At 38.2% G+C, this 15,227-nt stretch overlaps 1 protein-coding gene across 4 annotated transcripts in view; it reads right to left on the reverse strand.

Annotated features, from left to right (window-relative positions):
• The window catches only part of CFDP1 (craniofacial development protein 1), a 120,835-nt gene that overhangs the window by 103,208 nt on the left and 2,400 nt on the right, over positions 1 to 15,227 (reverse strand). For 3 of the 4 annotated variants that reach the window (XM_045443568.1, XM_045443570.1, XM_045443571.1), the window contains exons 2-4: positions 8,154 to 8,271; positions 6,682 to 6,898; positions 6,019 to 6,146 (exon numbers count right to left, since the gene is read on the reverse strand). In XM_045443568.1, coding sequence (XP_045299524.1) covers positions 6,019 to 6,146; positions 6,682 to 6,898; positions 8,154 to 8,271 — 463 coding nt within the window. Of the gene's footprint in view, positions 1 to 6,018; positions 6,147 to 6,681; positions 6,899 to 8,153; positions 8,272 to 11,462; positions 11,569 to 15,227 lie in introns of all 4 variants that reach the window. The other variant, XM_045443569.1, reaches the window with a different exon arrangement.

A 15,227-nucleotide genomic window follows, 5' to 3' on the forward strand; every position in this document is an offset into this window, starting at 1 on the left:
AAATAAACATTAATAAACAAACAAACAATTTTTCCTCATTCCTAAAGGATTACAAGCTACACATTTTTCAAGGGCAAAGAAAACAAAACAAAAAGATAAAAATCCAAAGCTTAATCATTAAGACATAATTAAACATAAAAAACTAACTTTGTGCTAACACTACCTTATGCTTATACTTACAAATTCTTACAGTCATCCCTAGCTCTTTCTCACATTTCTTAGATGCAGCAATGCTCTTAACTTGATACAAAGGGAAAAAGAAAAAGCAGAATAATGACATCAAGGGATTAAAAGATATGCTCAAATCCATATGTCAGGTTTGCATCTGGCTGTCAATTATAATTCAGGCCTCCCAAATTCCTATGTGAGGACTTCTTACAATACCTAAATTTTAAGTATAAATAATCTAAGTTAAAAAAAATCCTGCCAAATGCCAATTATTAACAGGGTTTTATTTTCTTTAGGAGGAAGGAGTTACAGAGAACGTTTGCTTGTCCCATTACGTATCTCTGCAATATACTTTTTTAAGTAAAAAATGTACATTACTTCTGAATATGAAATGTATACATGAGAATGTATACATTTGTAGGGGGAAAAAAAGGTGCTTCCCTGAGCAATTTCTTTGTTTCTTTTTTTTTAAAAGACATCATGCTGCCCTCTTCTGACAAATGATAGAAATAGCAGATTCCCAAATACCTATCCAGTACTTGAAATTCCCATCCCTTTGCTTTATAAAATGAAATAGGAAATTTGTGTCATTAATATAAATACTAATACATTCACAAAATTTATTTGATCAGAAAATTTAATGATTTCTCATAACAACAGTTATTTACCAGCTTTTCTTACTCCCTGTGTAGGGCTGATCATAAAGCTGTAAATCTTTCCTGGCTACCCTATATGACACATGGGAAATAATACAAGCCAAGAAAGAGTTCTAAAACTTTTTATATATTCCTAATGGTGTATCAAACACTTTCTGCATTATTTTGTACGATTTCCAAACCATTAAAGGCTTACTGTCAGTGTTCTGCTACCCTCTACTGGAGAACTCTATATATAGTTTCCAGTGTGATTTCTGGCAGCAAAATAACATTACTAATTCACATCATCAAGAATTATCTAATGGATCCCAAAATGATTGATTATCAGGGAAATGAGCGTCTTTACAATGGAGAATTCTGATAGATATTGCCTAAGTGGTCTAACTTACTGTTATTGATGTACTAGGAAGAAAAACATCACCTAGCATTTTTGTCTAGGTGACAAATCTGAAGCCTATCATGAGTAAACTATGCACAATTCCAAACTAAGGACCATCCTGCAAAACAGATGGACTTTTAAAAACATACAACTGCTGGAGCGCCTGGGTAGCTCAGTCAGTTAAGCGTCTGGCATCCACTCAGGTCATGATCTCACAGTTCGTGAGTTTGAGCTCCGCGTCGGGCTCTGTGCTGACAGCTCAGAGCGTGGAGCCTGCCTTAGATTCTGTGTTCCCCTCTCTCTCTGCCCTCCCTGGCTTGCGCTCTGTTTGTCACTCACAAAAATAAACAAACATTAAAAAACAAAAACAAAAAAACATACAATCGACCCTTGAAAAAGCAGCAGTTAGGGGTGCTGCTACCCGCCCACCACATAGTCCAAAATCCACATGTAACTTTTGACTGCCCCAACTTAACCATTAAACGGCTACTGTTAACTAGACACCTCACTGATAACATAAACAATTAACACACACTTTGCATATGTATTACATACTGTATTCTTACAATAAGCTAGAGAAAAGAAAATGTTACTAAGAAAATCATAAGGAAAATACATTTATGGTACTGTGCTGTATTTAGTGGAAACAAAAATCTACTTACAAACAGACCCATGTAGTTCAAACCTGTGTTGTCCAAGGGTCAACTCTATATACCAGTGTCACGAAATACTTAAATGAAAGGCTTAAAAAAAGGGCTTAACAAGAAAAGACTAAAAAGACTAAATGCAGAGTGTAATCTTGGATTAGATATTGGACTTGAACAAGAAATACAGCTATAAAAGAATTTACCATTGGAAAAACTGGTAAAAAACTTGAGTAGTATTGCATATAGAGCTACTTAAAATGTGGGCTACAAAACTAATTGTTATTGGTCCAAGACAAGATGGGTACAGAAAATGTAAGTATTTGAAAATCTGTTTAGCAATCTGACAATGTCACAATATTCAAGACACGACTAGTGGACTCAATGAATACAGAACAATTTGGATACTGTCAAACTCGCAAGGTGGTCACATGTGACATCAGTGTATTAGTCACACACAGTGCAACACTATAATGCGTGTGATAGTTTAGGGTTATTTTATCAAAACCCCAAAATGTGATAAAACATAAGCATTTATTTTTATAAATTATTTTTACAATCATTCTAATTGTTAACCGAGTGTGACTTTTTAAATTTATAGTTTAAAATTAAATTAAGACGGGGCCCCTGGATGGCTCAGTCAGTTAAGCGTCCAACTTTGGCTCAGGTCTTGATCTCACAGTTCGTGGGTTCAAGGCCCGCTTCGGGCTCTGTGCTGACAGCTCAGAGCCTGGAGTCTGCTTCAGATTTTTTTGTCTCCCTCTCTCTCTGCCCCTCCCCCCACTCAGGCTTTCTCTTTCTCTGTCTCTGAAAAACAAATCTTAAAAAAAATTTTTTTAAATAATTAAATTAAAAAAGTCGGGGCGCCTGGGTGGCGCAGTCGGTCAAGCGTCCGACTTCAGCCAGGTCACGATCTCGCGGTCCGTGAGTTCGAGCCCCGCGTCGGGCTCTGGGCTGATGGCTCGGGACCTGGAGCCTGTTTCCGATTCTGTGTCTCCCTCTCTCTCTGCCCCTCCCCCGTTCATGCTCTGTCTCTCTCTATCCCAAAAAAAATAAATAAACGTTGAAAAAAAAAAAATTGTCATATAAAAAAAAGTAAAATCAGTATTATTTTCTTAATCCTAATGTACTGATGGCAAAACAAGCCTCCCTGGGTATTTCTCTAAAGAAAACAAAGCTTTTCTGAATGCAGCAGTAGTAAACCACGTGATGATGGAAGCAATTCCAAAGAAACAAGGCCAATCGAAGGTCAAACTGCTTTTACTTTATGAGCACTCATACACGGAGTTTGGTTTTTGATCATGTAGTGCTAAAACCATAGTGAGTTCTTCGCAGATGTTTTGGCTAATGAGGCAACGAATTCATCAAAACTTCATTGGTATTTATATACAAATCATAAATCCAAAATCAAAAGAATTCTTTGAAAGAAAGAGTACTGATCTAAAAAGCCAATAGAAACAGGTGCCAAATTCCATACATTAACGTTAATTAGTGTATTGTAGTCCTCCAAGAAAGAAGCACTTTTGGTTAACTAAAGAAGAATGAGCCACCGCCAAGACATCAGTCAGACTTTATGGAAAATGTCTGCCTGGAAAGCTTGGTGAATCTGTGATAAAGAAGGTGATTCAAGTACAACTTTCCAATAACACCACAGCTTGAAGGCTTCAAGATCTAGTTTATGATAGTGAGAATGATAATAAAGTTAGCAAAATGTTTTTTCAATGCATTTGAAGAATGCCAGGTTATTATTAACATGAAAATTATGATACATGTGTGATTTAAACATGAGGATCGTGATGCAAAGGATTCTTTTATCAGTTTCTGGTTGACAAACATTAACTCACACCAATCTGTATAATAACACTAAGATTGCACTGTTAACAATGTGATTTGGAATTTAAGTGTATCGAAGAGTATGTTCTAATGGCACAGCTGCAAGACAGGAGAACAGATTAGATTAAGGAGCTTGTGCTAGAACATAAAATTAACACACTGCTTCCTTCACTGAGAAAAATCCTGCCACCAAAACAAACAACTCCACTGTTCTTGGTACAGCAGTAAAAATTGTAAATTATGTAAGGCTAATGCACTACATTTTTTCAATGCCTGTCTTTATATGTGTTAAGCTGAAAGCTGACCGGAAATGTACATATGTTATATCGCGTGCTGAGGTACAATGGTTATGAAAGAGAAAAATGCTGTTGACAAGATGAGCTTCAGAATAAACTTAGTGTCTTTAAAAGAAAAACACCAGTTGGTCTCCAATTTTAAAGATCTCAATCAGACAGTATAACTTGGCTTATTTGTCTGACCTTTTGTATTTTTAATAATCTTAGTACTTCCATGCAAGGAAATGATTCAACATGATTTCAGTAGCAAATAAATTATAAATAAAAATGAAAGCCAGAAGCCTGGAAGAACAGAGTTTCTGCAGATTAACATGTCTCACTGAAAGTTCTGAATTCTATTTTCTGTCAAAAGAATAGCCAGACACAGGGAATTCATGCATGCAGAATTCCTGTTTTCCACTGAAATATAACTTAAATTTAATTATAACCTGACAGGACAAATTGTTGGAATCGGCTACTGATGAAGCATTAAAGATAAACTTTGAAAATACAGTATCACTGACTTCATTCTGTATAAAAGTAAAAATAAAAATCTTGAACTTAACTGAAACAGTTTTAAAATCTATATTTCCATCCTCATGAAAATATCTGTGAGATGGGTTTATGATAAGGATTATTAAGAAAAAGAAAGAAAGACAGGGCGCCTGGGTTGCTCAGTCGGTTAAGCATCCAACTTCGGCTCAGGCCACGATCTCACAGTATGTGGGTTCGAAACTTGCGTCGGGCTCTATGCTGACAGCTCAGAGCCTAGAGTCTGCTTTGGATTCTGTGTCTCCCTCTCTCTCTGCTCCTACCCCACTCACGCTGTCTCTCTCTCTCTCAAAAATAAACATAAAAAAAAAAAACCCTACAGAATTTACATATCCATTATCCTCCAGTAGTGCGATCATGTATCCATCATAGACACAATAAATTAACAAAGAAATGAGCTATTTTGTCACATTAAAAACTAAAAATTAACATATACAAGTATGTATTCAAGGTGTGCATCTAGATGTTAAGTATTGAGAACTGATATTTTACTCCTGGCTTTTTGTTTTGTTTTTATTATAGAATAATGTAAACGTATAAACAGAACAGTGATTCCCTGTACTAATTATTTATACTCCCACCTTCAATAAACAGCATGCAGAACTATATAAATCTCTTCCTATTCCTATCTGATGTTCATTTAGACTATATTTATTGAAATGTATATTTGTAGCTGTTGAATCTCATTGTTAAAAATTTGGGCTTGTATTTTCTATATCTTTTAAATTTATTTTTCTAGCAATTCCTTTTTATTGTGTTTTATAAGAGTATTGGTCTGCAGCAAGTTGAAAATTGTAAATCAGCATCCTTCACCACAGATTTAGGTAATAATGTGCATTAATGTGAAATTTAGTGGATGTAACAGTTATGTTATACCATGAAGAAGAATGCCCGTGTTCTTAGGAAACTGTGCAGACATATTTAAGAGTGAAGCATCATGATGACTACAAGCAACTCTCAAATGGTTCAGCCAAAACAAAAAGACAGTAATACAGATCTAGATGATGGAGACAGAGGCCACACATTAACAAGTGGTGAATGTGTATAAGAGGTATACGGGTACTCATTGTAATACTAATTATTGTAGCATAATGCTGTGTGAAATCTTTCAGAAGAAGTTGGGGAAAAATATTTTTAAAAAAATAAAAAGTTCTGCTCCACACAATTTGTAAAACTAATAATGCCAAATTCTTTTTTCCAATATGAATTTTGGGGAGAAAATGGGAGAAATGACTCTTGCGAGAAATGACTCAGCCAAAGTCACAAGGCATGGCAATAAATGGAACCAAATACTTGACTCTTTTTTTTTTTTCTCTCAGACACTTCACAATACCTACAACTACATCATGTTCCCTGATAATTCATGGAACCACCACTTCCCTGGAGTGGAAAACAAAACTCTTCCAAAATATTATGATGATAGAGTAGAATGAGGCCAGATGTCTAACACCATTCAGAAAGATGCTCATTTTGAAACAAACTAGGTTCAAAGTCTGTAACGGTCACCTTACCTGACTTCTTCACCAGCAAAATCAAACACCTTGGTGATTTTAACTTTTTCAGTTTCTTTAGGTTTCTCCAGCTCTTCTGCTCTGACCAACAATTTACTTGAACCCGTCCCTTCAGTCTTCCCTCCACTCTATGAAAAAGGTAAGAGATACCATCACAGTTTCACATAAGGATGAAACCTAAAAGAACCATCCCAACATGCTATTTTGGGCTATTCTGAAATGTTTCACCTCCAAACTGAAGACCTACTGGAAATGTATTTGATTAGAAAGGCTTGCTTTTTCTACCATAGGGAATGCTTTGCTTTTTGCTTAGAATTCTTTTTAAAAGGCATCCGGTCACGGGGTGCCTGGGTGGCTCAGTCGGTTGAGCGTTCAACTTCAGCTCATGATCTCACAGTTTGTGAGTTCAAGCCCCGCATTGGGCTCTGTGCTGTCATCTTGGAGCCTGCTTTGGATTCTGTGTCTCCCTCTCTCTCTGCCCCTCCCCCACTTGCAGTTTGCCTCTCTCAATCTCTCAAAAATAAATAAATGGAAAAAAGGAAAAAAAAGGCATCTGGTCTGACTTCTGCTATAAGCATCAAATCTCAGTTTGGAAATAAAAGTCTATCCGGGGAACTTAGGGTATTTCCGGAAAGTCTACACCTCGTTTGGCTATCGACTTACTTTAACTTGTGTATTTGGGGGCACTTTTGGCTTTGGTCCTACATCGTTGAGGAAGCTGGCCCAGAGCTCATCCTCCTTCTTCCTCCTCGCGTCATCTGAGCCAATGTCCTTTTCCTGCTCCGCAGCTGCATCTCCGTCCTCACTGCTACTTCCCTCGGAGTCCTGGTTGGCGTCCTCCTCGTCCTCTTCTAATGAGAGGCCACCTTGTTTCCTCTTCCTAAATCACCAACAGTCACAAGGAAAAGGAAAGACAAGACAGATAATGTGAAATTATTTCAGCTATCCCCTCCTCGACTCCAAACATACTGTTGCAAATCCGAGAAAACTTTAAAATCTGAGGACTACTGATTAACACCCCACCACCCCCCTGGGGAAGGCAGGGGAGGTAAGCTGAGATTCTGTGGAAGGAAAGAATTGAGCTCATACAGTTAGCAATTTCCCCAAACACTGAGACTCAAAATATAGTGATTTACTTCTAAATCAGGACCAGCTATTTTCACGAAGAAAACACCCAAAATCACCTCACAGAATCAATCTGTCCAGGAAGCGTGTTCCAAGAACATATACTCCAATTGGAGAACATGTTCTATTGAGGAGAGCATCAAATTTATTGGCACTGTTTCTTCCTAGAGTTCTCAGGAGGTAAAAAAAAAAAAATCCATGTTTTTTCCCACTTTCTGAAAATATGAAAGCTGGCATACAGAAAAACTCAAGGACCAGAGAACTGGCCCCAAGACCTAAAAGAGTGAATTGCTTCTTAGACTATTCTGACTTCAATTTTCATTATGAAAATTCTCTTTCCCTTTTTTATAAATGATAATCTACTTTTTTGCTTCAATGCCCAAAAAGATATAAATACTAATCAACGAGAGATAAAAGACTTCTATGGAAGATTCTCTTATCTGAGCTAAATAGCCTGTCAAAATTTTCATAATTTGGTGGTGGCGGGGGTGTAATTCAGTAGCAGGCCTATGGAATGCAATTTGCTAATATTTATTAAAAAATTTTTTTTACTGTACAAACCCTGGGTCAAACGATTCTACTTCTACAGATCTGTTTCACAGATGTACTTGTACAAAAAGACGTAACAAAGAATACTCACTGCAGTCTTGTTTGCTGTAGGAAAGACAAGGTATAATCTAAATGTCCTTCAATAAGGGAATGCTTAAAACAAGGTGTAACCACCTAACGTAACACTATGCAGTCACTAAAAAGAAGAAGGTATAGCTAACTGTACTGCTGTGCTACCACCTGCAAGATGTGAGACAGTGAAAACAAGAAACCATACACAGAGGATGCCACTCTTTGTTTTGTGGGGTCTTTTGTGTTTAATCCTAAATGTCACCAAATGTTTCCCTTGGAAAGACAAAGATAAGAAACCCTGGTAGTAAGAACTCATCAGACCAATCCCAGCCATCAGGAAAGCTGTGACAACAGCCCCTGACTTCCGAGGGCCTTGAGGGCAGCATCACCTGGATGGAATGCTCTGAGCCTTTCTTTTTTTCCCTTTGGTTTTCTGTGTCTGCTCTTCACCATCCACTTCATCTTCCTTCACTAATTCATTTACATCATCTTCACTATACTCTCCACCTGAAATCACACACATAATAGGGTGGTCAGACACATCGAGACAAGACATTTTCATTAAAAATAAAGTCTAGTAGTTTCCTCTATTCTTGGTCTAACTAAAATATCATTTCCTTAGGGAAGTCTTCCCTATTCTAGGCCTCCAGATCATCCATATTTCCCTCCATAAGTCAACCTGCTTATATTTGATGTTTGCAATATCTATTATGCTCTCCACACCATGAGGACACAGATCTTGTTTAAGTCTTTGCTGAATGAATGAATGAATGAATGAATGAATGAATAGAAATTCCAACTCTACTACTGTACTGTTCAAAGAAGAAATTACTGTTCCCACCACAACTTGGGTATCTTTCAAACGTAATCAAACGAGGGGCACCTGGGTGGCTCAGGTTAAGCGTCTGACTTCAGCTCAGGTCATGATCTCACAGTTAGTGGATTCGAGCCCCATGTTGGGCTCTGTGCTGACAGCTCACAGCCTGAAACCTACTTCAGATTCTGTGTCTCCATTTCCCTCTGCCTCTCCCCCACTTGAGCTCTGTCTCTGTCTCTCAAAAAAAAAAAAAAAAAGTAATCAAAAGAGACCTTGACAAAAAAAGAGGCCTAAAGACTTCCAGGTAGACACAGCAGAAAGAACAAACATGTCTAGGGATGTTTAGGCAGCTCAGTCAGTTAGTGTCCAACTCTTGATTTCAACTGAGGTCACAATCCCACAGTTCATGGATTGAGCCCCGTGTCTGGCTCAGAGCCTGCTTGAGATTCTCTCTCTCCCTCTGTGCTTTTCCCCTGCTCACACGTGCACACGTTCTCTCAGTAAATAAACATTAAAAAAAAAAAGTCCAGTTCCCATCCTCAGACACTGACATTCAGGGGTTCCCAACGAGAAGGTGTTACCTGGATGCCCAGGATGACCACGCTCTATAGGCATCAGTCAATAAATCCTATCCATATGGAGATTTAAGTAGTTTTTTTACTTCATGTAAACTTTTATTTGAAGCATAACACACACACTGAAAAGCACACAAATATACTGTACAGCTCAATGAAATTACACAAGAGAACACACTTGTATAACAAGACCTAGCTCAAAAACCAGAACACGAACCAGCATCCCAGAAGGCCCCTTGTGCCCTGTTCCAGTCATTGGCCACCACCCCGTCCCAAGGACCATCGTGACTCCTAACACCACAGATCAGGTTTGCCTGGTTTCCACCCTTAAACAAACAGAAGCCTACAATTTGACTCCTGAGTGTCCAGCTTCTCTCACTCAACATGCTGTGTGAAGGTCACCTACTGTAGCTCAGTTTATTCACTCCCATTCTGAAGTAGTGTTTCACCGCATGACTGGACCACGATGTATTTATCCATTCTCCTGCTGATGAACAGTGAGGTTGTTTCCAGTTTGGGACTACTACAAATAGTACTGTTTTAAATATTCCTGTACATCCAATCAGCTTTTAAACATTTCACTCACAAAGAACCAAGGACCACCAAACATTTGAGGAAAGACTCCAATATGAAAGGCAAGACTGAAAACATGAAAGTCATTCAGAGATAACACAGTAAGAAAAAAAAAAAGCCTTTATAAAATCTTCAAAAAGATAAAAGAACGTATTCCCATCACGACATAATGACTTCAGCATTTTCCCAACACTTTAAAAAAACCTAGGGATTCTGGGTGGCTCAGTCAGTTGAGTGTCCGACTTTGGCTCAGGTCATGATCTCACAGTACGACAGTGCAGAGCCAGCTTAGAACTCTCTCCCTCCTTCTCTCTCTGCTCCTCCCCTACTTGCATGCATCCATGCTCTCTCTCACTCTGAAAAATAAACTGAGGGTTGATGGGGGGTGGGGGAGAGGGGAAAGTGGGTGATGGGCATCGAGGAAGGCACTTGTTGGGATGAGCACTGGGTGTCGTATGGAAACCAATTTGTCAATAAATTATATTAAAAATAAATAAATAAACAAACATTAAAAAAAAACTTTAAAAACTCTTGAAAACTACAAATACAATAGCAGGACAAAGCTGATGAGAAGCAGCCCATCACGTGGGCATTCTCATGTGCAGAATGTGCATTCGACCCCAAGTGACAGGTGAAAGTGGTGCACGAACAAAGGACTGAGTTCCAGACTAAGACAGCAGTCTGAACACACAAATGTCATTTTGCTTCCCTTGGAAGCCCAGTAAAATCACTACAGCAAAAAACATAAACCTACAAGCTAGGTAGGTACCTAGCTGCACTGTATTTGCAAAACAACAACAACAAAAACCCACAACACTGGAAGGATAAACAAAAAAATTAATGAAAATAGGTACCTGTAAGGTTAGGGTTGAACAGAGTGAGATAGCAAGGGGTAAAAACAAGAATTCTGTGTTTATCTTTCTGAAGAATTTTGAAAATCCCTTAAATTAAGAACAGTTGGAATAAACAAATACTTATTTGAATAAATAACTCTACACCCAAACAATAACGTAACTGGTAAAGAAAGGATTTATTCCAAGGACTTCAGAAACACAGTACTTTGACTGTACACCCTTAGCAAGATCCATCGTGAAGACAAAAAACAAACAAAAAAACAAAAAACAAAACAAAACAAAAAACTCTATTCCGTGTAGTAACATCAATGTTGGTATTTTGAACCTATTTCATGTTGTAGGTTAAAGCAAGTAATTATGCTGATCATGTTAGGGATCCAGATCTTCAGAGTAAGAGAAATGATGCACAATTATAAAATCAAAGAAATCAGATGAAAATTCAAATGTTAAAACTGCATTAAAAATACCACTATGAGAGGGGCGCCTGGGTGGCGCAGTCGGTTAAGCGTCCGACTTCAGCCAGGTCACGATCTCGCGGTCCGTGAGTTGGAGCCCCGCGTCGGGCTCTGGGCTGATGGCTCAGAGCCTGGAGCCTGTTTCCGATTCTGTGTCTCCCTCTCTCTCTGCCCCTCCCCCGTTCATGCTCTGTCTCTCTCTGTCCCAAAAATAAATAAACGTTGAAAAAAAAAAAATTAAAAAAAAAAAAAAAAATACCACTATGAGGGTGCACCTGGCTGGCTCAGCAGGTAGAGCATGTGACTCTTGATCTCGGGGTTATAAGTTCAAGGCCCACACTGGGTGCAGAGATAACTTAAAAATAAAATCTTTAAAAAACATTAGTATGAACTCTAACTCTTTTTAAGATAAATATTTTCTTACTCTGTTCACTGAAATGGCACAGAAACAATGTCACTCTGGTAGCAATGGGCATCTATTCAGGGTCCAGATTATATCCCTTGATATGACTCATCATGAAAAGGGCTCCTTGGGAAAAAAACAGGCAATTTCAGGTATGAGGGAAGGAAAGCACAAGGTGAAACTGGGACATCTTGCGGTGTCAGAAAGCAAGGTAGTTACTTAAGAATAATGGGTCACATTTAAAGGATATAAGATCCAGCTTGAAAGAACTTCTAGTGGCCAAAGTGACGACTTGAGCATTAAAAGGAACAAGTATGAGTACATATAGTGAATCAATAAAAATCTGTACACCCTTTATGATATTTTTAAAAAATACAAAAAATAGGGATGCCTGGGTGGCTCCGTTGGTTGGGTGTCCAATTCGGCTCAGGTCATGATCTCGGTCGGTGAGTTCAAGCTCCGCGTCAGGCTCTGTGCTGACAGCTCGGAGCCTGGAGCCTGCTTTGGGTTCTGTGTCTCCCTCTCTCTGCCCCCCCCACCCCGGCTCACACTCTGTCTCTCTCTCAAAAATAAGTAAACATTAAAAAAAATTTTTTTTTTAATTTATTTTTTTCAACGTTTATTTTTTTTTGGGACAGAGAGAGACAGAGCATGAACGGGGGAGGGGCAGAGACAGAGGGAGACACAGAATCGGAAACAGGCCCAGGCTCTGAGCCATCAGCCCAGAGCCTGACGCAGGGCTCGAACTCCCGGACCGCGAGATCGTGACCTGGCTGAAGTCAGATGCTCAACCGACTGCGCCACCCAGGCGCCCCTAAAAAAAAATTTTTAAGACAAAAAATGATTTGTACTACTTAAGCTACTATTAAAATTATTCCCTGTTTTGGAAGTTAATAATTAAGGAAAATGAAGCAAACATTTATTCTGTCCCAGTTGATGAGAGAAAGCAATACATCACAGAAGAACATTAACTAAAAAATGTAGAAAAACCACAGAATTAGAAAAACATCACTTCTCACGCTGTAATGATAGCAATTTAAGCAAAGATTATCAAGTAATGTTCTCAAAACACACAGTTTTAACAGTTAAGTGTATTACGACACAGAATTCTTCAGTTTGAAGGAAAGAAACAATTTTTTTTATTTTTATTTTTTTTAATTTGTTAATGTTTTTATTTATTTTTGAGACAGAGAGAGACAGAGCAGGAGCAAGGGAGTGGCAGAGAGAGAGGGAGACACAGAATCCGAAGCAGGCTCCAGGCTCTGAGCTGTCAGCACAGAGCCCAACACAAGGCTTGAACTCAAGGGACTGTCACATGACGACCTGAGCCAAAGCTGGACCTTTAACTGACTAAGCCACCCAGGCGCCCTAAAGGAAAGAAACAATTACACAATAGAGGGGTCAGACTCTCATCATCTGGAGTCAGGAGTTGCAACTAAGGTGACCAACCTGGATTGTGTGTCTTTGATGTTAAGGCATTTTGAAACACACAGTCATCTATGATGCATTCTAGCCAACAATACTTCATTTGAACCCACCCAGCATTTAGATCTAACTTGCAGAAATTTCAGAATTTCAGAATTCCAGAAAATTCAAAGGACAAAGGAACAACCTAAAAGACCAGGAGGGAGCAACCAAACAAATCTAGAAGACATTCTGCAGGACAGACATTCTGCAGGACGTACTGCTTGATCTCTTAAGCAAATCAATGTCATTACAGAGCATGCTAGATTAAAACAAATTTAAAAGATGGGACAACTAGGTGATATGGGTAGCGCTGAACCTAACTGATTTGAATAAGCAAGCTACAGTCTACTCTGGGTCAAATGGGAAAATTTGAGTAAAGTCTGTATGTGAAGATGTGTCAAATGTTTACTGGAATGGACAGGGAGAGACTGTTCACTGAAAAGGGCAGATAACAAAGTAACATGAAAAAATATGATTTCAGGTTGGGGTTAAAATACAATTACCTACACCTGAGTGTAGAAAAAGACCAGCGTTCACTAAAGGATTAATACTGATAATCTCTGGGTGGTGGGAATGTAATGATTCTATTTTTTTATGCTTAACTGCCTGAATTTTCTAATTTTTTTTACAAAGCTCATGTCCTTTTATAGTAATATAAGGTTATTTTTCATCCTAAAAATGGGTAAATGTTGCAGACAGCTCAGACAAGTAGAAAAACATGACTCTGGATCTTACATATGTAAAAAGACGCTCAATCTCACTGATAAGAGATAAGCAAATTTTAAATTATACATACACACAAAAAGATCAAATCCCATGCAGTTACTATGACAAAAAAGAAAAAAAGGGTAAGAAGCAAATAACATCCTTGTAGATAATAAAGAACAAAATGAATACATCTTGTCCAAAGACAGAGCTCCCCATCACCTTTTCAGTCCCCCATGCTTAAATCTGAGCCAAACAACTATGAATCACTGAAAATCTTCTAGTAAAGCCAAAAGCAAACATATAGGGTGAATAAAAATCACCTTAGAGAAATGTTTCGTCACATTCTGAGGCTAGCAATACCTGCTACTAAAACGAGACCAGGAAATTACAAGAAAACTACAGACCAACATCCCTCATAAACAAATGCGAAAATTCTCAACAAGTATAAGCAAATAAAATTCAGCAATGTATTAAAAGAATTGTACATGATGACCAAGTGAGTTTTATCCCAGAAATAAAAGGCTGTTCAAAATTCAAAAATCAATCACTAACTCACCATATTAGCAGAAAGAAAAATCACACATAATCTTTTCAACAGAGGAAAAGCATATGACAAAATTCACTTCTCAGCAAATTAGGAGTAAAGGCAACTTCTTTAACCTGATAAAATGCATCTGTAAGGAGCAGTATATGCAGACTGCCAGGGTTCAAATCTTACCTCAGCTACTCTGTAGCTGAACAACTTTGGGCAATTTGCTTAATTCTCTGTGCTTCAACTCCTTCGTCTGTAAAACGTGGAGAACAGCACATATTCATTAGTGTTATGTGATTGAGCTAGTAATGAGTTAGTCCCTGTAAAGTGCTTAAAGCACACACACAAGGCCCGTGTAATGTATAGCTAACATACTAGTGAAACACTGATAATTTCCTCTTAAAATGGGAACAAGGACGTTCACTCTCACCGCTCCTACTCAACATCATACTTGAAGTCTTATCAGGAGCAGAAGGGCAAGCAAAAGAAATAAAAGGCATACCTATTGTAAAAGAAAAACTAAAATGACTTCTATCTATATACAGACATCATGATCTCTCTTTTTAATTTATTTATTTTGAGAGAGTGAGAACACAAGCACACACGTGAGTGGGTGAAGAGGCAGAAAGAAAAACAGAGGAAGAATCCAAAGCAGGCTCGACGCTGTCAGTGCAGAGCCCAACATGGGGCTAGATCCCATGAACTGTGAAATCATGACCTGAGAAGAAATCAAGAGGCAGACGCTTAACCAACTGAGCTACCTAGGTGTCCCTCATAATCTCTTTTATTTGGAGAGGAAAGGGTGAGGGTGGCCTTGGAACTGTTAATTCTGGTGATGGTCACACAACTCTAAGCATTTATCAAAACTGATAGAACAGTACATTGAAAAGACTAAATTTTACTTTATGTAAATTAAACATTAAAAATTTTAAATTAGTTTTAATATCCACAGAGCACTAAGATTCAGCACTATGAAACAAGAACATGATGCTATAAAAAAGGACTATTCGAGGAACAAAAAAGTTACTCAAATGTAAAAATATGAAAGGAAAAAATACAGGAGTTGAAGATACTGAGAA

This window comes from Leopardus geoffroyi, chromosome E2 (assembly GCF_018350155.1).
Source record: "Leopardus geoffroyi isolate Oge1 chromosome E2, O.geoffroyi_Oge1_pat1.0, whole genome shotgun sequence".
In the NCBI taxonomy this organism is placed as follows: Eukaryota; Metazoa; Chordata; class Mammalia; order Carnivora; family Felidae; genus Leopardus; species Leopardus geoffroyi.